Source organism: Tursiops truncatus, chromosome 11 (assembly GCF_011762595.2).
Source record: "Tursiops truncatus isolate mTurTru1 chromosome 11, mTurTru1.mat.Y, whole genome shotgun sequence".
NCBI classification, from domain to species: domain Eukaryota; kingdom Metazoa; phylum Chordata; class Mammalia; order Artiodactyla; family Delphinidae; genus Tursiops; species Tursiops truncatus.
Window position 1 is genome coordinate 9339138 of NC_047044.1, and position 23007 is coordinate 9362144.

The 23007-nt window shown below is 56.9% G+C and overlaps 1 protein-coding gene and 1 pseudogene across 3 annotated transcripts; both read left to right on the plus strand.

Annotated features, from left to right (window-relative positions):
* The first annotated feature begins 1293 nt into the window (after positions 1-1293).
* Positions 1294-21858, plus strand: CBX7 (chromobox 7). Of its 3 annotated transcripts, none has more exons than XM_019943603.3 (6): positions 1294-1572; positions 3827-3870; positions 11357-11422; positions 15451-15517; positions 17894-18245; positions 18642-21858. In XM_019943603.3, the coding sequence occupies exons 1-6, from the start codon at positions 1504-1506 to the stop codon at positions 18794-18796; spliced, it is 753 nt and encodes a 250-aa protein (XP_019799162.1). In that variant the 5' UTR covers positions 1294-1503; the 3' UTR covers positions 18797-21858. The 3 variants fall into 3 exon arrangements, with proteins under 3 accessions (XP_019799162.1, XP_019799171.1, XP_004322909.1); XM_019943612.3 differs by having other exon boundaries at positions 1296-1572; positions 18173-18245; positions 18639-21858; XM_004322861.4 differs by having other exon boundaries at positions 1299-1572; positions 18639-21858.
* The window catches only part of LOC101332479 (activating signal cointegrator 1 complex subunit 2 pseudogene), a 44403-nt pseudogene continuing 32811 nt past the window's right edge, over positions 11416-23007 (plus strand).

Sequence of the window (23007 nt, forward strand, 5' to 3'; positions counted from 1 at the left end):
AAGTCTTAGTTTTTGTATTTGTAAATGTTATTTCCCTTCGTTCTGGAAAGACATTTTCACTGGGTACATAAATCTCGAAATAAAATTTCACTAAATTTCTCTCAGGGCTTTGGATATATCATTCTACTGCCTTCGGGCTGGCTTCCGTTGCTCCTGATGAAAAGTCAGTGTAAATCTATCTATCCTTTTTCTTTTTTCTCACCTGTACGCCCGACAGAGGCGTACAGGGGAACAGGAAGCTGTGGAAGGTTTTTAAGCACTAGGGTGACCCAGTTAGATGTGCATTTTAGAAAGCGGGCTCTGGCACTGTGGACACAGTCTCAGAGGGGATGGCAGTGAGAAGGTTGTTGCTGCGATCAAGAGAAAGGACAAGGGGTGTAGAGGGGAGGAAGTCAGAGAGGCAGGACTTGGGGTCCACGCAGGCAGGCGGTGGGAGCCGGCGGGGCACGGATGACTCGGGTTCCTCCTAGTGAGGATGAATGGTGGCGCGGCAGAGAAGACAGAACGAGGTTGGAGTGAACGGGGAAAATGAGATGGTCCCGGATCTCAAGATCCATTCATCCCACAAACAGTCGAACACCTACTACATGCAGAGCGCCTAGCGCGTGTGACTGGGGACTTGGGGCTGCGTGGCAGCGAAATCTGTCCCGCTGTGCACCTTAGACTCGCCGCGGCCACACCTGCCGCCAAGTACTGCCTAGCCGGGGCCCTCGAGGCAGCGGCCGCGCGATCCGGACGTCTCAGCACGACCGCCTACAGACGGACGGACGGACGGACGGAAGGATATATGTGGAGGCGCCTGCTCAGGGCTGGCAAACCACGTCGCTCAGGAGCCCGGATCTAGAGAGACCACTGTGCTGAGACGCCCGGACAGCTTGGGAAACCTTGGCCGTCCCCGCCCTCCTGCCGCCCAAGGGTCCGCGCCGCGACCCCGTCTATCCTTTGTGGGAGGTGAGGCAAATGGCCTCCCCGCTCTGCCCATGTTCTCATCTGCCCAACCGGGGCCATGTCGTTTCCGGCCCCTCAGAGTCACCGGGAGGACTTTAGGAAACACGTCTGTGTATTAAGATCTCGTCCCACCCCCGCGCCGACCGGCGCCGGCGCCAAATAAGTCCCGCGTGCTAGCGGATCCCGAGAGCCGCGCGCCACTGACGGCCCAGGCGGGGCGGAGCTCCAGAGGGGGCGGGACCAAGAGGGGGCGGAGCCGATGAAGGAGGGGCGTGACCTGCCCGGCAAGAGCCGAGCCCCCGCTCCGCCCCCGCCCCGCGCGCTCGCTCGCCGGCTCGCGCGCGCCGAGGAAAACGTTGCGCAGGTTCAAAAATGGAACGTCGGCGGCGTGAGGGAGCGCAAGGGGGTGTGCGCGCGTGCGCGTGCGCGTGCGCGCCCGGGCGAGGGTGACTGGGACCCCGCCGGCCCGAGCATCGCGCGCCGCAGCCGCGGCCCCGCAGCTCCGCCCCCGGCCCGGCCCGGCCCGGCCCCGGGCCCGCTCGCCCGCCGCCCCGCATGGAGCTGTCAGCCATCGGCGAGCAGGTGTTCGCCGTAGAGAGCATCCGGAAGAAGCGCGTGCGGAAGGTGAGGCTGCCCGGGGGCGGCTCCCAGGACCCCTGTGGAGTCCCCTCCTGTCCCCAGCACTGTCCCCTCCGCGCTGGAGGCGAGGGAGAAAGTGGAGCGGGGGTGGGGTGGGTGGGCAGGCAGCCCCGCGCTGCCGGACTCGTATCCCCAGCCCGTGCCTCAGTTTCCCCCACCACCTTGTAGAAAGAGTAGAATAAAAGTTGTCGCCCCAGGATGCTGGGGGCAGCTAAGTCCGCCAGAGCTAGAGGTTAGGATCGGACTGTATGGATCCTGAACGGCATCCTTTCTCATCCTCCCCTCATTCTAAATATGGGGAGACTGAGGCCCGAGTTGAAGAAACGGCTTGCCTAGTGTGTTCGCGTCGGAGCTGGGTCTCGAACTCAAGACTCTGGACTCTCGGTGCCAAGTCCTTTGAAGTTGGAGGCGGAGCTTTGGAAAAGCGTCCTCCCGCCTCTTAAGTCTAACTGCTGGACTTCGATCCCCTCCACACCCCCACCTCCACGTCTCTCCCCCACTTCCAGTGCACACCCCTCTGTCTTCCCCTCCCCACCTCCCAGCCCCGCCCGGCCGGCTCAGTGGAGCCGCCTACGGCGCTGGGGCATCCTCAAAGCTCCTCCCCCTTTGCCTTCGCCTCCAAAACATACACCCTGCAATTTAAGGAGGCGTCTGTTCTGCTAGGTTTGGTCCCCGCGCCTCGGGCCTGGACTTTGGCCGTGCACATTTCCTGTGCACACGTCTGCAAAGTGGTCTGGCCCCAGACTGGAGGTTGGAGATGGAAGGCTTTGGGGAAAGTTCCTGTCCCGGCACTCACCACTATCCTTTTCCCTTATCTCCTCCCTGCAGCCCCATGAGAGGCTCTAGCGGCAGGGCTGGGAGGGGTCTTAGAGTTCACCTCCTCCCATTTGACGAAGGCACAAACTGAGGCCCTGGCTGGGGAAGTGACCTGGTCAAGGTCACACAGCAAATTAGAGATGGGTGTAGAGCAGGAGCTCCAGTTGGCTGTTTGCCAGCTCATCTTTCAAGAGAGAAAACTCAGTCCCGGCATCTTGGGTGACATCTAAGGGTGACAGTCAAGGTGGGCCATGACCTTTTCTTCCCCAACTCCAATGGGGTTGAGCTCTGTCTTCAAGTTGGGGCTGCCCCTCCTGCTCCCTTCCCTCAGGGTTTCCTCGATTTGAATTTGTTCCTCAAAGCTCAATGTTTTCCATGCAGTGTAGCCTCAGCAGGTACAGTAATTACTCCCTTCTACATGGGGCCTGAGGGATAGTGCCAGAGAGTGAGAAGCATCATTCCTTTCGCCATTCATTCAAAATGTATCTATTGAGTATCTCTGTGCACCAGGCACCATTCTAAGCCCCGGGGAGGGAGCTCCTTCCCTCGTGGAGCTGCCATTTTGGCAGCAGAGACACACCGTGAAAGAGGAAATAAATATAGATGCTTTCCAAGGGGGCCGTGTGCCACACAGAAAGAGAACTACTGGAAGGCGGGAGGGAGGGTGTTGGGAAGGGTGGCCAGGGCAGGCCTCATTGAGGAGGTGACATATCTTGGTCTTCAAGTTCCAGTGTGGAAGGGTATCACCCATCAGATGGGGTTGGACTGGGAACTTTTAAAGGCCCCTGTCACCTTTGAGGAAGGGAGGAACCTGCCTCTGTTTTCCAACTACTGGAGGGGCGATCACCCTTTCTCAAGGTGGAGACTTTGTCAGCCTTCTCCGGGGTCCTGCCAGGTTCTTTTGACTTGAGAGTGAGTTGAGTCTTGGAGTCACTAGCCTGTCACCTCTGGCCCAGAGGCAGCCTCTCACAGGGAGGGGGCTGATGGGGCTAGAGCCATGTGGGACATGCCAGGGAGGAGTATTCTAGGACTTGGAGAGTCTTCTAGTCGAAAAAGGAAGGAGAATTACGGTGTTAGCACCGGAACACTGGACGCTGGATCTTTGGCCACGCACATCCCCACACGGTCTGTTTCCCCACACGTGACATGGGCTCCAAGCTTCTGCCACAGGAGCCCCAGAGGTGTCTGGGGCCCAGTGCACTCCTGTGTTCTAGTAGGGAGGACCGTCTAGGGGGGTCAGTTTGAGGATCTCTGGTTGATGAGGATCTCTGGTTGATGGGGATCTTGTGGGGGGCGTCCCTGACAGTTTGTATGTGTTGGGGGACTTCTGTCTGCAGAGGGGATTGGGCCTTACTGTCGTGCAAGTGGTCGTAGGGGCATCTGTGTATCTCACCGTGTCTACTTCTTCTCTCTTTCTTCCCAGGGTAAAGTCGAATATCTGGTGAAGTGGAAAGGATGGCCCCCAAAGTAAGGCTTCTTTGTGTGTTTCTGTCTGCCTACCTGTACATCCTTCCATCCACCTTTTACCCTTTCTCCTGCCTCACTTTTCACTCCAGCTGCTCTAGTAATTGGCCAGCAGACCTTGATTAATCATCCTCTTCTCTGGGCCTCAGTTTCCCCTCTGCCAGCTGAGGGGCTTGGAGCACATGAGGGTGAAGGTGGGCCCCAGCTTCTCATGGGCCCCATTCAGTGTTGCACTCCACCTTCTGGTGGGACCCTCTGCTCCCCTGCTTCTGGCCTTTCCCGGCACCTAGGAGGTGAAGGCCCATCATCTTGGCTTCAGAGATGGCTGCCTGCAAGGTGGAGGGGCACTCAAGCTGCAGCAAGTACAGTGCCGGGTGGGGGTTTGTGTGGTTGGGCAAGACAAGTCTAGCCAGTGGGGCACGAGTCCTCAGTGCCATATAGCTAGGGACAGAGCCCGCCTTTGGCCAGCACTCTCCAGTCTACAGAGCAGGCTCCTGTACAGCCTTGTGAGGCAGCTGTGGTCCTGATCTCTAAAGATGAGGAGACAGGCTCAGAGAAGGTAAGCAGCTTGGCTTAGGTCACACAGCAAGTGGAGGCAGAGTTGAGAGTTGAACTGGGCCTCTCCATCTTCAGGTATCTCTTCTGTGCCTCCTCCATCTCCCAGTTGCGGGGCCAGGGAGCTGGGTCTAGGACCTCTCGCAGTTGCCCCACCTCTCCGCTGAGGCCCAATCAGGAACCTTCTCACCAACCAATCACCTCCCAGCAGGGAGTTGTTGGGGGAGGGGAGGGAAGGAGCAGGTCGTGGGGCCTCCCCATTGGTCTGTGGGTGCCCCACCTCCCAGCCCTGCCTCCTAGAGACTGACTCCTGGAATCCCCCTCTGTCCAGAGCCCCTGCTGTCTGTGCCAGGGGCTTTCTGCTGTGCTGGCGTTGGGGGCTGACCTGGTATTTGGGTCCTGGGAGTGTCTTGGACACGCGGTGGTGAGAAACAGCAGAGAGGAAGACAGGCCATGCTGCCTCAGCTTCTCTCTCTGCAAAATGGGTTCAGTAGTCCAGGCCCTGCTCTCTTCTCACAGGCTCCTTCACTTTGTGGGGTGAAAGGCCTGGGGGTGTGTTCAGGATGGCTGCAGGCATCGTGATGATTAGGGTTGGTGGCTGGTTAACCAGATAATGCATTCATCCATTCCTGCTGCCCCTTCCCAAACCCCTGGGACTGAAGGATAATCCCCCCCTCCACTGGGCAGATGAAGGTGGGCTTCTGGTCTGGGTGAAGGGGCTGGTAAGAGGAGGTGGAAAGCTAGAAAAGGAACATGTTCAAGGTGGGCATACTCCCTGGGTACTCGCTCCCCTCTTAGCTTCCGCGCCAGAAGGCATTGCGTCCCAGCGGGACACCAGCCTGTTGGCCTTCAAGGCACCGTTGGCTAGTTTTCCTGCTCTGTAGACTCCCTTCTCTAAACAGAGGTTTTTATCTATTTAAACTTCCTTCCCCCACTTTTATTAATCCTGAATGAATACGTCTGCCCATCAGAGCTTCAGTCAGGGGAAGGACCTGGCATTCCAAGAGCAGTCCCTCCATGGTTCTCCTGGCCTGTGCCCCCGAACCTGGGGCCCACTTGTTTCCTAACATGCTGAGACCACCAGATGGGCCCTCATGACTGCTTTTTGTGACACTCCCCGCTCCAAGGGAGTTCTGGAAGCCCTGTTTGGCCAGATGACCTGGGGCATTTCTGGCTCCCCTATACTTTGATCCTGGGTTCTTGGCCTGGCTCACAGCCAGACAGCTGGGAGCCCTTTAGCAAGTCCCCAACATGGCAGGACCTCTGCTTCCATCTCCAAATTGGAATAAATCCTCCAGCACAACAGTGTTGTGAGGATTAGATGATGGATATAGGGTACCTGATGCATGCTTAGCCCAGACCAAGCACTTAGTGAACGTTTGCTATTAATAGTAAGTTACACAGCTCAGGCTTCTAGGTCTCCACTCAGCCGGGAGAGGGGTCTGGGGGCGTCTGCTCCTCACAGGAGCCCAAAGTAGCCTTAGCAATCATTGAGATCAGTCCTCTCATTTTTCAAATGGGGAAACTGAGGCCCAGAGAGGGGAGTTATATACAGTAATATAACTACCAACCCGGTGCAGCATGGTGCCCACTTTATGTCATCCACTGTGCCACCCCGCTTCACTTGGGGGAAAACAGGTTCAGTCGCAGGGAGAATCAGGAGAACCAGGGCTCCTTTGTAACCCACTTGGTCTTCAGTCTCTCCTCCTCAGGGGGCTTTGCTTGAGGAAGAGGCTGAGAAAGTGGATGGGGAGTAGGTAGCTGGGCAGGCTGCCCGCTGCAGGCCTGGGAGCCTTGGCTAGGGCAGGGCAGTGATAGCCTGGGTGGGAGGGGAGTCAGATTCTCCTGCTCCCCAGCACCCTCCGCCCCCTGGGCAGGGAGGCTCATGTTAATAACAGAAGCCATGATTTAAACGGACACTCACTCTGTGCCAGGCCCCTGTTAAACCTTTGGGTTCTTTGCCTCTTTTCTCTCCCCAACAGCAGACAAATGACTGCCCTTCCTCCCCAGCAGATGGGGTAGAGGAGCTATCTTGCTTGTTCTGGAAGGAACAGCAAATGGCACAGGGAGGGGCTGGGGGCACAGGGCAGAGGATGTTAAATAATCAGCTACATGCTGTCAGCACCACAGAGATGCTCACATACCCCACTCTCATCTCAGCCTGCCCAGGACCCTGCCGCTCCTCTTTGGAAACGCTTTCCTTCCCTCCGTTCTTACCCACTTGTGAATGCTACGCCATTTGCGGGGAGGACCGCCTCCATAGAGCTTCAGTAGTGATATTGTCAGTGTATCAGGGTACCGCAATAACCAAGCTGCCTATCAGTAAGCCCCTATTAAGATCAGGCATTGGCCCCTGTAATTGCCTAACGGCAACCCATTGTACAGATGGGGAGACAGAAACCCTCAGCAGAGGCGTCCTTGCCCCAGGTCATAAAGGTGGGACGATTTGAATTATGGGCACCTCCATTTCCCCACCTGTAAAATGAGGCCCTAGCCTCATGGAGCCCTGTGGAAGGCTGCCTGAGACAAGAAAGGGTTCGTAACAGTGCCAGACGCGGAGAGGCTCTTCTTTCTCCTCCAAGGCCAGGTTGAGTAGTGGCAGCACAGAGTCCTCGGTTTGGCCCTGGCAGGTGTGTGTTTGCGCTCTCCAGGCTTTTGATATTGATTTAATAAATGCTTGTTTGCTTTTATTATGTACCACACTGCTCTAAGTGCTTTATGTGGCTTAACACATCTAATCGTCACATCACCCCTAAAAGACAGGGACTATTGGTAGGTCCGCTTCACGAATGAGAAAACGGAGGCCCGAGCAGCGGAGTCACTTGCTCACCGCCGCCTTCGGGAGTCCGCTGCGCTGCTTCTTATTTGGGCGAATCTAAATCGGAGTCGGGGGCTGGGGCGGGCCTGGCTCTGCAGGGCGCCCCGCCCCCGGCACGGCGGGAGCCTACGCGGCGGGGCCCAGGAGGGGCGGCCGAGAGCCTGTTTACCCCGGCTCCGGTGGCCGGGGGGGGGGGGCGGGGGCGGCGGGGCGGCGGTCACGTGGTCGTGTTTACCTCGGAGCCGGTGCGCGCAGTCCCCGCCCCCGCCCCCGCCCCGCCCCCCATCAGTAGGCCGGGTAATCTGGCGCGCACGCTCCCGCGCTGCGTGCGTGCGTGTGCACGCGCGGCTGCCCGGCTCAGGGGGGCGGGGCGCACGGCGCTGCGATGTGGATAGAGCCTTCTGTCCGCCACGCTTGGTTCCCGCCCAGCCGGCGGCCCGGAGACCTAGACCCCGAAGTCTCAGGCCGCGGGCCTCGCCGGCTGCGCGCTCCTGTCTTGCCTGTGCCCGGCTGTTCGCAAAGCGTGTTTGCCCTCGCTATGGTCTCTGGCTTCCCACACTGCGGAGGGCCGCTGATGGCCTCCTGTTTAGGAGGGCCGGGGTGTCCGAGAGGGTGAGGCGCCTGTGCAACGCCCCGCCCGCCTTTCCGCAGCACCGAACGGGGCCAGGCCTCCAGCTGCCAAGTCTCTCCCTTTCTGTGCACCCGCTGTGTGCCAAGCCCCGGGTCAGACACTGAAGACGTGGCCAATCAGACTGTGCCCGTCTCCTATGGACGTTACAGCCCGGTGAGGGGCCATTTACCTCGACATGTGAGATCCAAAGGGAGAGGGTGGCCAAGATTCAACTGAGTTCTGACCACAGATTGGCCACTTCCTGGCTCGGTGATCTTGGCAAGATGCTTAACCTCTCTGCCCCAGTTTCTTCATTTGTAACATCTGTAACCTACCTCATAAGGGTGTTACAAGGAATGGATGCATCCTTGCAGTAGTCTGCTCTGGCACCTTGCTGTTATGGTGGTGGTGGTGGTGATTCTTCAGATGAGGAAACTGAACTACAGAGAAGGTTAGGGACTTGCCAGGAACCACAGAGTAGCTACATCAACAAAAAGTGGGCAGGGCAGTGGGGAAGTGGGCAGGGCAGAGAGGACTAGAGCACTGAAGAGAAACATCCACAGCTAGAGAAAAAGGGAGGGCGAGGCAGAGGACACTGGAGGAACACAAAATTCCCCCTCTCTTCTTACTAGTTACAGTCGAGGAAATTCAACCTTTGTTTGGAGGAGGGGAGGAAGGTTTGAAGTCTCTGCCAGCTTCTGGTTGCTTTCAGTTTGGGCTTTACCCAAACTATAAAAAAAAATCTCAGTTTCACTTTCAGCATTTCTCCAGGGTGAGCAAAACTCTTCAGTGGCTTCTGCAGCCATTCCCAGAACACCTGGGGGCTGGGGGCTGGGGGCTGGGCTGGGCACTCTGGCGAGGCATTACAACCTGCCAGCCAGGACACCAGCTTGATTCGCCAATAAGGATGATTCACCAATAAGGATGGCAGGTGCCCAGTGCAATAATAGGGCCCTGGAGAGCAGCTGAGGGGAGGGTTCATTCTGCTGGGAGTAGGACAGCTAGGAGAGGATGTCAGGAAAAGCTACAAGGACCTGATTCTTAAAGGATGAGGAGTTCACTGGAGGAAGGGGGCCCTCCAGGAGGAGAGCACAGCACGTGCAAAGGAAAGGAGCTGTGATGGTGCCTGCTCAGGCTGGGCGTGTGGCACTCTGGGCATGGACCTTCACTGCTGAGTCCACGGGGCCCGACACGAAGTAAGTGTGCAGAAGTGTCAGTGAAAGAAAGGAAAGAAGGGTTCTGTCCTTGGGCAGCTTGTTGTTTAAATATTGATTGGACTACTTTTAGGTTTCACAGTAACCAGGATGGTTGAAGATGAAGGTTTAAACTTGGCTGGTAGAAGGCAGCAGGGGCAGGGGCTCTGCCTGGCCTCTCTCTGCCTCGCAATACCTCCCTAATACCTACTCACCTCCCTCTTTTATTTGTTTATTTTTTGGCTGTGCCACGTGGCTTGTGGGATCTTAGTTCCCCAGCCAGGAATTGAACCCAGGCCCTTGGCAGTGAAAACTTGGCGTCCTAACCACTGGACCACCAGGAAATTCCCTCACCTCCCTCCTTATCCCGCAGTCCTGGGTGCAGTCTTGGCCAGAATCACAGTCCCTTGCTTTGGTTTTGTTTATATACACCCAGGTACATACATCTACATATATATGTGTTTTTATGATTAATGTGTATTTGTATGCATGCATATATATACACCCATACATATATATATATATTTTTTAAACAGTTATCAGGACTTGGATTGTTTTTTAATGATTTCCTTTCTTTTTTTTTTATAAATTTATTTATTTTTGGCTGCGTTGGGTTTTTGTTGCTGGGCGCGGACTTTCTCTAGTTGCAGCAAGCGGGGGCTACTCTTCGTTGCGGTGCATGGGCTTCTCATTGTGTTGGCTTCTCTTGTTGCAGAGCGCAGGCTCTAGGCACGCAGGCTTCAGTAGTTGTGGCACGTGGGCTCAGTAGTTGCGGCTCAAGAGCTCAGGCTCAGTAGTTGTGGCGCATGGGCTTAGTTGCTCCGCCGCATGCGGGATCTTCCCAGACCAGGGCTCGAACCCGTGTCCCCTGCATTGGCAGACGGATTCTTAACCACTGCGCCACCAGGGAATCCCCATATATATGTTTTTATATTAAAATTTTTTAATGTATTAGCATCTGTTTATGATGAGTCATCCTGGTTTTTCCACTTATGGAAGTCATAAAGAGTTTGCTTTTAAAATAAAATGTTTTTAAAAAGCAAGCTAATTTTTTTAATACATAAATTTATTTATTTATTTATTTTTGGCTGCATTGGGTCTTCGTTGCCGCGCGCGGGCTTTCTCTAGTTGTGGCGAGCAGGGGCTGCTCTTCGTTGCGGTGCGCGGGCTTCTCATTGCGGTGGCTTCTCTTGTTGCGGAGCATGGGCTCTAGGCACGCGGGCTTCAGTAGTTGTGGCACTCGGGCTCAGTAGTTGTGCCTTGCGGGCTCTAGAGCGCAGGTCCAATAGTTGTGGCGCACGGGCTTAGTTGCTCAGCAGCATGTGGGATCTTCCCGGACCAGGGCTCGAACCCGTGTCCCCTGCATTAGCAGGCAGATTCTTAACCACTGCACCACTAGGGAATTCCCAAGTGAGCTAATTTAAAGGCAGATAAATAAGTAAAAGTAAATAATCGTGCGGGTGGAAGGAGGATGGCTGAACTCTGGAAATGCCCAGTTCTGTCCCAGCAGGGAATGCTGTCTGGCCTGAGAGTGGTGGAAGGTCCCTCGTGGAAAGACCTAGGGGCCTGCTGTAGGACACTGTACCATTCAGTCACTGAACATTTACCAAGTTCCTGCCGTGTGCCAGGCCCCACCTGAGAAGGGAACTTCAGACCTGGCCTTGATGGTGCAGATGTGTTCCAAGGAGGGGGAGGGAGCAGCTCAGCCTGGGCAGAGGGCCCACTGGGGCTGGGGCATCAGGGGGGCCAGGATGGTGACAGTAATAAGCACAGAGCACCTCCTGCGCACCAGGCGCTGCTCGAAACACTTAGATACGTGAACATGTTTAATCAGCACAAGAGACCTTTACAGATGGGGAAATCAGCATAGAGACACTGAATAAATTGTTTAAAGTTGTACAGCTAGCCAGGGCAGAGCTGGGGTTTGAACCCAGGCAGTCTGGCTCCAGAGCCGCAGCTCTTCACCACATGCTCTTGACTCTCATAGGAAGGGAATCCGGGGACATATGGGGCCTGCCCTCTTCACCTGAAGTGAACATGGGGATCTAGTCCGGAGTTGGACGCGATCACTTATAGGGTGGTGTGATCAGCGCTCAGAATGAGGGGAGTTCCGGTGTCATGCAAGCCCCCAGGAGGCCTCCGACCTACCCTGGTAGCCAGGGACAGTTCATGGGATTAGGTGACAGTTAATACTGGATCAGGAAGGGGCAAAGTCCTGCAGGCAAGTGGGCCTGGTGGAGCAGCTGCGGCCTCTGAATGGGGGGTGGTGGGGTAGGGGGCAGGTCAGCTCTGACCCCTTGTCTCTCTCCCCAGGTACAGCACGTGGGAACCGGAGGAGCACATCCTGGACCCCCGCCTGGTCATGGCCTATGAGGAGAAGTAAGGGGCTCAGCCTGCCAGGGGGCTGGGTGGAAGGCAGGCGCTGAGGTTTCACGGGCAGCTGCTGCTGGCTTGGCTCCGAACAGTGGTCACTGGGGGCAGGATTCTGGCAGGGACTGCCGGGTCTCGTCCGCAGCTGGGGGAAGGTGCCGGGCACCAGGTCCCAGGGCAGCTGAGAGCCCTGTCCCTTTCCGGCTGTGGGTGATGTCAGCCACTCCGCTAACAACCCCAGGCCTCTGTCTCTCTGCTGTTGTAGGCCACCCCCAACAGCACCTGCCCCGATTTCCCCAGAAGGCAGGGCTTTCAATTGCCGTGAAGAAGGTGAAAATGGGCGTAGAGATGCCATGCGTGCGAGGGGCAGCGGTATTAATCATGCCCAGTGATGGGCCAGAGGGAGGTTCCCCCCTACAGATCCTCTACCATGTTTGATGAAGCTCTCAAGAAAGGCCAGGGGAGGAAGTGTGGCTTTGGAGCCAGGACAGCTGGGTTCCGGTCCCTCCTGCTTGGCTACCTCCTAGCTGGGAGGCCGTGGGCAAAGCTGCCCCCAGGTCTCAGACTGCCGCCTCTGCCAGTGCTCTGCTGCAAGTGCTCTTCCAAGGGTTGCTTAGTGATTGGCAGCTCGTCCCATGGGCCATGACGGCACACCTTAGCGGGGAGCTTCTGCCAAAAATGTTGTTTCTCCTGGTGGGAGGGCCTTTTGAGCATAACCTAGCCATTCCCTTCTGCTGCATGAGCCCCAGCGTTATTGGCCTCCCTGCCGGCAGGCTGCCCAGTCTTTCTGCCTCTCCCCAACCCATCGACCCTGTACAGTGCGGGACCGTTTTATAAAATCATTTTTATTTGGTTCCTTTTAGCAACTGCCTGAGACAGGGATGAGGGTCTCATCTGACAGATGAGGAGACCGAGGCTCTGAAGAGCTAAGGGGCTTGCCCAGGGTCCTCGCAGCTGGGAGGCAGCCCAAGTAGGACTTAACCTGGGTGGGGCTCCTGAGTCCCAGCGATGCCGTTCCTCTGCCCCTCCTCGCCCCCTGCTGACCGCTTTTCCCACAGGAGGTCTCCCGCTGCTGATTCAAAGGAAACGTTCCCACTGCTCTTTCCTTTAAAAATCACAGTGTTCCTGTCCCACAGCTTCTTTCTGGTTCCCGAGTGCTGGTGGGGCCTTGATGCAAAAGGGTTGTGACACTGAGAGAGCCCTGTGGAATGTCCTGGATTGTGGTAAGGAGAGCATTGGGCAGGTGTCAGAGGCCTGGATCAAATCCTGGCTCTTCCACTCACCAGCTGTGAGGTGCTGCACAGGACCTTTTTCCTCTCTCAGCTTCTCTGTCTGTGAAATGGGGAGAACAGTGCCGACCTCACGGGCTCTCATGGGGAGGAAAGGCTTGTGAAAGCACTCCGCAAGCCATTAGGTGTGGGCACACACGGGCAAATGTCTTCCTGATGGTAATTAGGGGTCAGCTAGTTCATTCTTTCATTTGTTCAACAAATCTTTATTGAGGTCCTACTGTGTGCCAGGCACTGTTCCAGGGACTGGGGCACAGCAAGGAACAAAACCAACAAACATCCCTGCCCTCGTGGGGCTTACATTCCAGTGTGGAGACGTGCAGTGAAAAGTACCCCCGTAAACGTATAGATGCCGACGCGCTGCCTGCTGCACAGACAGGGTCAGGCCGGGGCCGCTGCTTTCAGGGGGTGGTCAGGTGGCGGCATTTGACCAGAGACCTGAGCTAAGTGAGGGAAGGACCCCAGTAGGTATTTTAGAGAAGGCCATCCAGGTGAAGAGCACCCCAGAAAGTGATGCAGAGATGGGCTGAGGAACTGCATGGAGGCAAGCGCGGCTTCGAGAGTGGCCAGCTGGAGTGGTGTGAGCTGGGCAGGGGTGGGGCGTCTGGGGGAGGGGCAGGGGCAGGGGCAGCTGAAGGGGTGGGCGTGCAGCTCAGGGAGGGCCCCGTGAGTCCTGGTAGAGGATTCGGATGTTGCTTTCAATGAGTCAGAAAAGTCCGTAGTTAAGGAACAAATGAGGAGCTTGGGGATTTCTACAGACCCACCGTGTGATTTGACTTCCTCTTTCTCTCTGGGTCTTGGTGAGAAGGAGATGGAAGCGGGGTGACGACCATTTTAACACCTGCTTTGCAGGGTTTTCAAGAGACTCAGAAGGAGTCGGGCCAGGGGGCTCTAATGGGGAGTCCCTGCATCCCAGGAGGGGCCAGTGGGGCACTGAGGGCTTGTGGGACCACGATCCCCACAGCCCTGGACACTGATGGGCCCTGGGTAGGTAAGGACTGGACAGAATGGAAGCTCCCTGCACACCCCCGCCCCCCCACTCCCACGGTTGCAGGGCAGGAGCGGGGGTGCTACAGATGGGAAGCCAGGTCATGTGGCCTGGGCTGCAGGCCTGCCCCCCTGGCCCTGACTGGGCCCCCAGGCCTGATCCCGCCAGGCCTGGAGCCCAGAGCTCAGCATCTTCACTAGTGGCAGAAGTTGTCAGAATTGTGGCATCGGGCAAATGGCTTAACCTCTCTGTGCTTTAGCTATAAAATGAGGATAGAAAACGTGCCTCCCTCACAGGGTGGCCGTGAGGGTTAAAGCCTTGGGAGCAGTGCCTTGTACAAAGTGCGCAGGACATAAAAATAATAATAAATGACACTTATACAAATATAATAAAGACATATTATTCTTCTCCCTCAAGGCCCTTTCCTTTTTCCTCTCTCTACTTCCTCCTTCTCTTCCTCTTTTTTGTTTTTCTTCCCTCTCTCTTCCTCTTTATTATTTTAGTCTTTCTACCCCCCATTTTGAGAAATGCCGGGCACCTCTCTCGCTCCTCCCAGGGGCCCCGGGGACCAGCTGAGAAGGGAAGCTCTTTCTCCAGACTAGAAAACTGAGGGCCAGAGAGGGAAAGTGACCAGCCAAGGTCTCCTGTGGGTCAGGTAGCGCTGAGCCTGGAACAGGGTGTCCTGGCGCCCAGCACCGGGCTCTGAGTTAAGGTTCGCACCCTCCAGGGCTTGGGAGGCCTGGCTTGGTGTGGGTATCCCACGCCCTGGGTGCTTCTCTCGAATGCTGGTTCTAGGGCCCCACGGCAGACCTGCCGAAGCTGACTCCGTGGGGAGGGAGGGAGAGCCCTCCCCCCAGCGTCCCTGGAGTCTGATGTCTGGAAGGGGGTGGCAGCCACTGCCTCGAGGAGGGACCAACAGTGGAAACAGCCTCCACGGATGCACTGGCTTAGCTTGGCTCAGACTGAGAGACTGGACCAAGGCCACAGACGGCATGTGTGGAATGAAGTGAAACAGAATGAAACTACTTTGAATTGTCCCATCACTTCCAGCACATTGTTGGCGTCTCTGGGGTGTTGTCTGGTGTGTTGTGTGTGGCTCTGTCTGCGTCCTCAGGTTGTGCCTTGTGTGTTTGTGATGGGAGGAAGGCATCCGGCAGAGAGTCTGGCATCTACTGGGGACTGAATGCAGGCTAGTTTTTCTCCCCTTCCCCAACCAGATGATACAGACGAATGGGGGCCTGTCCTCCCCACCAGGTTCGTGGAGATGCCAGACTGGGGGGCAGTTCTGGGCAGAACTTCGCTTGCGAAAGGACTCGTGGCCATTCTCATCAGTCCCCCTGGGGCATTCAAGGCAAATTTAATTAACAGGTTTCTGTAGACGTCTCCTAAGCGTGGAAACTGGAACTACATTGTTTTGGGGGCTGTTCCCAGTGCATATAGAGAAGAGGTCTGGCATGACCCTGGGGCCGTGAAGACCCACATATTTTTGGAGATGTCCCCCGAGTCCCACCTCTAGCAATTGGGACCAGTCGCTGTGCCCTCACCTTTAGTCAGGTGGGAAGATGCAGCCCTGGGAGTTGAACACACGACCCCATTGTTATGGTCTAAAGTGAGGAGCCCTACCCCAGGATTGGGGGGTGGCCTGTGGAGGGTGTCCCCCTCCCCCATAGACAGCAGAGAGCTGGGTGGAGCGGATGCCTTACTTTCCCTTAAATGTCAACAGTGTTTCCTTTTGTTCTGCCATCTGCTTTGCACCCCAGGGAGGAGAGAGACCGAGCATCGGGGTATAGGAAGAGAGGTCCGAAACCCAAGCGGCTTCTGCTGCAGGTAACCCCACCAGCTCTGGTGCCCGCCCACAGGGCCCCCTTGCTCCTCCCACCAGCCCCTGCCCATCCGTGCATTTGCACTGGGTAGTTCTGCGGAACCACTAACCCTCCTCGGCTCCACCCAGGACACTGTGGGGTGGGGCGGGGCACTTAGTGGGTAAGTTTCAATGGGAGGAGTTGGGAAAAGTCAGAATGTGGGGCTGGTGCCCCTGGAAGACACCGTGGGTGGAAGGTACTGTGGAGGGAGGGAGGGTGGGTGTATGGCTTACGGGATCCTAGAATTCTGAAAGCTTAGAATCTTGATGCTCCAAGTCCCCAAAATACAAAATTGTAGTATTTGAGAATCTTAGAAGCATAAACTTTAGAAGAGGGAACAGGGGCGTCTGGAATTTTAGAATCCAAGCAAAGGAGATTCATAGAATTCTGGAACCACAGCCTTGGAATGGTCTAGAAATGTATCATTTTTTAAATTATTTTTAAAACTTTTTTTAATTTATTTTTTATTATTATTATTTTTTTAGCTGCGTTGGGTGTTGGTTGCTGCACGCAGGCTTTCTCTAGTTGCGGCGAGTGGGGGCTACTCTTCGTGGCGGTGCGCGGGCTTCTCATCGCGGTGGCTTCTCTTGTTGCGGAGCACGGGCTCTAGGCGCGCGGGCTTCAGTAGTTGCAGCGCATGGGCTCAGTAGCTGTGGCTTGGGGTCTCTAGAGCACAGGATCAGTAGTTGTGGTGCACAGGCTTAGTTGCTCCGCGGCATGTGGGATCTTCCCAGACCAGGGCTCAAACCCATGTCTCCTGCATTGGCAGGCGGATTCTTAACCACTGTGCCACCAGAGAATTCCCTAGAAATGTGTCATTTTGAGTGAGAAGAAGCCCTCTGCCACAAGACTGGCAGCCCGTGTTACCCAGGTCTTGGGGACACTTTGCTACTTTCACTGGTTTGCACTGAAAAGAGGATGGAGTCTGAAATGATGTAGTTATGTGATTTGAGGCAAATCTCTGAGCTTGAGTTTTCTCATCTGTAAAATCGGGATGATAAGAATACCTGCTGTCCTTAATTTAATAAGGCCCACCCGGGAATTTGAAGCCAAAAAATAAGGCTTCTTGGTCCACGTGCAGTGTGAGCCATGTCCAACCTCCTGTCCATTCCATCGAGAGTCACACAGCTGGATTAAAACCCAGATCTGAGTCCTGGTGCTCCTGGACCCGTTAGTTAGTAGCTGTAATTCTCTCATGGTGAGGTAGAGAAGGACAGAACTGTATGAGAGTTACGAGGCCTGTGATGGTGTATGAGCCAGGCTGAAGGGGTGGGTTTTGATAAAGCTGCATATGGGATAAGCCCTCTTAGCACTGCAGTATCTTCACAGTCTCCTCCCAGTTCAGCTCTCCTCCCATCACCATGACAACCTGAACCCCATGCTGAGTGATGGGGCTTAGCTGGTGGGACTGAGGAATGGAACTTGCACATGTGATCTCTGCCCCCAACTGGAGATGTTTGACCTACAGTTCCTATCTGCTGGCCTCACTCTCTTCCTGGGAACTCTTGGCCTCTGGTGACAGGTAGCAGGAGAAGCTACTGTCCCAGAGTGATCCAGGCCCCCCCAACATCTTAGCACCAAGGATCTTTCTTGGGTTTGTATAAATTTCCCCCAAAAGCCAGTAAGACAAATGCACAAATTATAAAACTTCAGTCTTTGAATGGCAGAAGAATGTGCCCTCCAGCCCATTTAAGCAAGAAGGAGGTGGGGCAACAGACGTCCGGACCCAGCCAGGGCCCCCCTGCGGCTCAGAGCCCAGGAGAGTCCAGGGGGAATGGAGGGGTGTCTGCAGGCTGCTGGCAGACCTTCCTGTGGCTGGGTGACGTGGTGCACCCCGGTGCCATGTGTACCCCTGGTTAACTTTTCCCAGGAAGCTTCAGAGCCCCGTGCCTCACACCATTTCCCTAGCGAGCTGGCCGTTTCAGCTTTTGGGGGTCCTTTAGAAGCAAAGAGTCCTTCCCTGTAATGAAGAATAACTCCTTAATTTATCTGCCTCATAAATGCAGGTGTGTTTTTTGTTGGTCAGTTTTCACCTTGTACCGCTTGTGTGCCTCCGCCATGGACCAAAGGAACGTGCCCTGAGGCCCCGTCCCTGAGCCACTTACAGGGCCCTGGGAGGCGAGGCCGCACTGTGAGGCCTCTTGGCTAGCTGGGCCAGGTCCCGGGGCTGGGGCTGGTCAGGGGGAGCGCTCTGGGCTGGGGTGAGGGGCGGGATGCCGGCTGGCTCTGAGCCCTGAAACACGGGGAAGAGGACCCCGGGCGGGAGGGCCAGCACGAGCAAAGGCGCGGCAGTGGGTGGGAGGGCAGGGCTGATCCGCCGTGCCCTGGCTTGCCCCCGCAGCGGCTGTACAGCATGGACCTGCGGAGCTCCCACAAGGCCAAGGGCAAGGAGAAGCTCTGCTTCTCCCTGACGCGCCCACTCGGCAGCGGGAGCCCCGAGGGGGTGGTCAAGGCGGGGGCACCCGAGCTGGTGGACAAGGGCCCCTTGGTGCCCACCCTGCCCTTCCCGCTCCGCAAGCCCCGCAAGGCCCACAAGTACCTGCGGCTCTCACGCAAGAAGTTCCCGCCCCGCGGGCCCAACCTGGAGAGTCACAGCCATCGACGGGAGCTCTTCCTGCAGGAGTCAGCGGCCCCGGACGTCCTGCAGGCGGCCAACGAGTGGGAGCCTGCTGAGCAGCCCCCTGAAGAGGAGGGTAAGGCGGCCCAGCCCCGAGGCTCAGACCCAGGGACCCTCAGAGCTGGAAGGGTCCCTCGAGTCCTCAGGTCCAGCTGGTCCAGTGCCCAGAGAGGGCCTGGGCGCTCCTGAGGCCACATAGCCTGCAGGGACCCTGGCACCAAGCCCAGAGCTCTTTCCGTGGTCCCACTCGGGCTGAGTTCGTGTCCAGCCAGGGAAGGTACATGTAGTGACGTCTTCCTGTGTGTCCAGCCTTGAACTAGGCCCTGACCTGGCTGGAGACTCAGAAGAAGATCAGGTGTTGGGGGTGGGGTGGGAGGTGGTCGACAAGCTGCCACCCACGCCCACCTTCCCCACCTTGTTGCCAACGCTGTCCCCCATCTGTCTGTGTGTCTTTGTCCCGTGGCTGCAGCAGACGCAGATCTGGCCGAGGGGCCCCCCTCCTGGACACCCACGCTCCCCTCAAGTGAAGTGACAGTGACCGATATCACCGCCAACTCCATCACCGTCACCTTCCGCGAGGCCCAGGCAGCTGAGGGCTTCTTCCGAGACCGCAGCGGGAAGTTCTGAATCACCATTTTTACTCTTCTTCAACTGTTTTCTTTTGGGCTTGGGGTGGGGACTTCCAGAAATGGGGAGGGGTTGGGGTGGGTAATTATTTTATTTAAAGAAACATTGACGAGGAGAAGGGGGGAAGATCCCAGCACTCTCCCACCGCCCCGCCCCTTTCTCTGTGCGGACGTTTACAGGGCGGCCTTGGGTCTGTGTCAGGGCTGGGCCTGGGGAGGCCTGGCACTGCTCTGTCACTTGGGGTACCATCTCCAGGGTAGGATGGGGACAGGACCAGCCTCCCCCGGACACCTCCATCACCATTCTTCTCTAGAGAGACAGCAGCTGGTCCCCAGGACTAAAGGAGGATGGGAAGGCCTGAACCCTCCCCTTAAGCAGCCCACCCCAGCCTTTCTGGTTGGTTTCCCCTTTGCCTTTTTGTGTGTGTGTGTTTGGGGAGGGGTCTTTATTTTTAACTTTCCACTCCAGCTTTGCGGGGGGATATGGAGGCTGGCTTTGACCAGAAGTGATTGGGTCACAGAGCTAAGGGGCTGGGAAGGGTTTGAGATTGCTGGGCACGTCCCACCCCTTCAGAAAGGTCTCTCCTTTCCCCTGGGGGCAGCTGCCGGCTAAGCCCCTTCCGCTGAGAGCTACCCGCCCCAGCTCCATCGCCTGGCCCGTGCAAACTGCTCACTTGCACACCCAGCCCTGCAGGTGTGTGCACACGGCCCCTCGTGCCCTCATGACTGCATGCGCCGCTCCGCAGACGTGTGCAGCGGGTCTTGCAAGCCTCCTGACCGGGTGGACGGGGCGGGGTGGGGGGGGAGTGATTCACAGCACAGAAGAGCTTGCTGTAGGCAGCCCCGCTCATCCCACCTTGCACAGCACTTCGCCTGACAGGACCTATCCGAGTCAGCGTGGATAGCTGTCAGTGGAGGGCAAGGCTCCGGCCAGGGGGCAGCTGGATGGCCTCCGACGCTCCAGGCGTGCGGATGAAGTCTTGTGGTGTCACCTGGGCAGCCACGGGCGTGCAAGCGTGTGCATGTGTGCTGTGCAACGGCGCGAGCTCTGAGGCACTTGTGCCCTGTCCCCCCACCCCCGGGGCTCCTGTTCTCTCTGACTCAGGTGACTTTCCAGCCCTTCTGTCTCCCCTCTTTTTCTGCCCTCCCCTTCAACTCAGCCAACCAGACATGGGCGTGGGTGGTCAGGGAGGGAGGAAGCGTCCCACCACCTTCTCAGGGCAGCCCTCGACTCCTGACACCCTTCCTCCTTCCATTCTGGGTCTCCCCCGCATCCACCCTCAGTGCTGCAGCTGGGACTAACCTTGTTTCTCTGCGGCGGGACCTCTGCCATGTCTTCCTGTGGTCGGGCTGTAGTGGGTGATGGGTCAGGCTGTGCACGAGCCCCCCACCCTGGCAGGGGCCTGTGTCTGCCAGAAGAGGGGCGCTCCGTTTCTGGTTTGCACAGACGTGCCCTGTGGACTAGTGGCTCCCCTGGCAGTAAGGAGTGACTTCTCCCCTATCCTGGTCCTGCAGGGGAGAAAAAGCCAGATTGGGGGTGGGCCCCAGGGGAGCAAGTGAAAGGCTGGCCCCCTCGCCTCTCCCCATTGTCAGACCAGGCACTCAGGTCCCTCCCCCGGGGCTGTCTCCATGCTCTGCTGTGTCCTGAGGAAGTGGGCAGAATCCTGCTGAGGCTCGACTAGGGCAGTTCTTCCCCCAGACTCTTCTTCCCAAGTTCCCAAACCAAAGACAGCCTGCACCCCCTTTTTGTTTGGGGTGCCTTGCTGGCAAGATCCCAGATCCCTGAGTGTCTGTCTCCCCTTCCTCCTTAATCCTTCGTTGTCCAGGGTCAATTCAGTGCTTCCATTGGGGGATGGCTTCCTCCCCCCCACCCCATGACTTGATTCACCCCCAGGCTAGGGGGTTGTGTCTAGGGGAGTCTGGGGGTGGACCAGGGAACGAAGGGGCAGTGGGGAACCTCCCCAGCTGCGGGACCCTGGGGAGGGGAAGGGCAGCCTGAGTGGGAAGCTGTCCCAGATCAGGGGCTCCCGGCAGAGGGGAAGGTGGTGGGCAGGGGTGTCGCGCTGACGGAAAGCTGTGGGCCCTGGCTTGGGACTCGGCTGGCTTCAGCTTCCAAGAGAAGTCACACTCCGCAGCCCCAGGGGACACGTGGCCTCTCCTGCCTCACTTTGAAGAGCTGTTTGTGTAGTTTGCGGGTCTGGGGCCTCTCTTGCGGGGTGAGGCAGCTGCCACAGAGGAGCACTTCTAGCCTCTCTCTCAGCCCTTCACAGCCCGCAGGGCGCCCTGCTCTCTGGAGGGCCGGACCTGGGAGCGGAGGCTCCCTGGGGGAAGGGCTGCAGGCTGTTAGGACCTTCCTGCCCAGGACCCAGGACGGTGACCTCTGTGAGGGGCTGGAAGTGGCCTTGCAGGACTCCTCCAGCCCTGAGCGTCCCAGAGGGCCTTGGGGTGAGAGGGGGCAAGGTGGGCACGACCTCCCACCCCACTGCCACCCGAGAAGGCCAGTACTCACTTGGGGGTGGGCGTTGAAAAGGTTGGACCACCTGCCTTTCCTTCCCCCAGCCCCACCTGTTTTGAATGTAGAGAGACCGGTTGGTACTTTTCTTTTGCTGTGGGGTGGGGCGAGGGGCATATTCTCCGCCCGTGGCGCGGCCACTCGGGAATCACCGCCGCTCTTAGGATGGTGGTCCCTCCACCAGCTTCCCCCTGGCTCCTGCCCTGGGGGAGGGCGCTTGGCTTGTCAGGTGGTTTCGCTTTTGCTTTATAACTGGCCAGCCTGGCCTCCGGGTCTCAGCACAAGAACGCTTCCTTTGCACAGAATGAGCGTCGAGCTTTGTTCAGACTAAATGAATGTATTTGGGAGGGGCTGGGGGCGCGAGTCAATTCCAAGCACACGCCGTTTCAGAGTGAGTGTGTGCGGGGAGAGCTAGAGCAGATGCAGAGCGTGGTTTTATTTTTGTACTGATATTGGTAAGAGACTGTATAGCATCTATTTATTTAGATGATTTATCTGGTAAATGAGGCAAAAAAATATTAAAACTACATTAAAGATGATTTTAAAAAAAAGCTCTTGGGCATCTGATCATTGCTTGTGATGGTGTCACAGCTGTGCCGAGAAAAGAGCTGCAGCCCTGGGGGTGAGCCCTCCAGACCTCCGAGGCCCCCCAGAGCCATCTTGGCAGTACATGGGGCTGGCGCCAGGTGTCCTTGTCAGCTTGCCAAATCCTGAGACATGGCGATGCTCTCATGTCCATACAGTCTCCTGTCTGGTTAGTTTTCCCCTCAAAGTTGCAAACCCTCAGATCCAGCCCCACACGTGTTCTTGACACTCCTGTTCCTGTGTGTCTGTGGGTCTCGCACGTCTTCCGGTGGGTGAGTTATTTCCTCCTGGGTAAGGAGTGTGCTCCCTGCCTGGTCAATGCTGGGAAAAGGAGGGGGAGGCGAAGGTGGATTGAGAAGGAAACGTGCGATCTTGAGGAGTATCTGCCTCAGGTGAAGCCCTTACTTGGTCACCAGGTAGTCAGCCGTCTTCCAGTGCCAGCCAGAGAGGTCAGGGGATTGTGGTGGGCAAGTTTCTTGGGCCCGTTATCCCTAATGTTTTCATCCCAGGGCTTCGAGCTCTGCCTCTTCCCTGTTGGCCCTCAACTTAGCATAAGAGGCCCATGAGGCAGTGTGTTCAGTCTCCTTTGCAGCTCTTTCTCTCTTACAACGAACTGTCAGGCCCCATGGCCAGCAGGATAGGCCCCGTGGGTGCAGGAGGTCAGGGGCTCTTTAAACACTCTCATAAATAAAATACAAAAAAAATATGATTGATATACATACATGGAAAGTAACTCTACTTTCCAAAACAAAAAGAAACCTAGAAGAGGGCTTCCCCGGTGGTGCAGTGGTTGAGAGTCCACCTGCCGATGCAGGGGATGTGGGTTCGTGCCCCGGTCCGGGAAGATCCCACAAGCCGCAGAGCGGCTGGGCCCGTGAGCCACGGCCGCTGAGCCTGCGCGTCCGGAGCCTGTGCTCCGCAACGGGAGAGGCCGCAACAGTGAGAGGCCCGCGTACCGCAAAAACAAAACAAAACAAAACGTAGAAGAGGCCTTCTGGCTTTCACAGCATGGCCTGAGCGGATAGTGGGCTGACCTGGGGCTGCCATTCCCTTTATTCAGGCTTTTACACTGAGCCGACTCTATATTCAGGGCTAGAGCTGTTGTGTGTCCAGTG

What these genes read in the sequence shown, in the direction of transcription:
- CBX7 (XM_004322861.4), top strand. Translation starts at nt 1,504, where the DNA reads ATGGAGCTGTCAGCCATCGGCGAGCAGGTGTTCGCCGTAGAGAGCATC. An exon ending in TGGAAAGGATGGCCCCCAAA is followed by an intron (nt 3,871 to 11,356) that starts GTAAGGCTTCTT and finishes CTCTCTCCCCAG; the next exon opens with GTACAGCACGTGGGAACCGG. An exon ending in GTCATGGCCTATGAGGAGAA is followed by an intron (nt 11,423 to 15,450) that starts GTAAGGGGCTCA and finishes TTTGCACCCCAG; the next exon opens with GGAGGAGAGAGACCGAGCAT.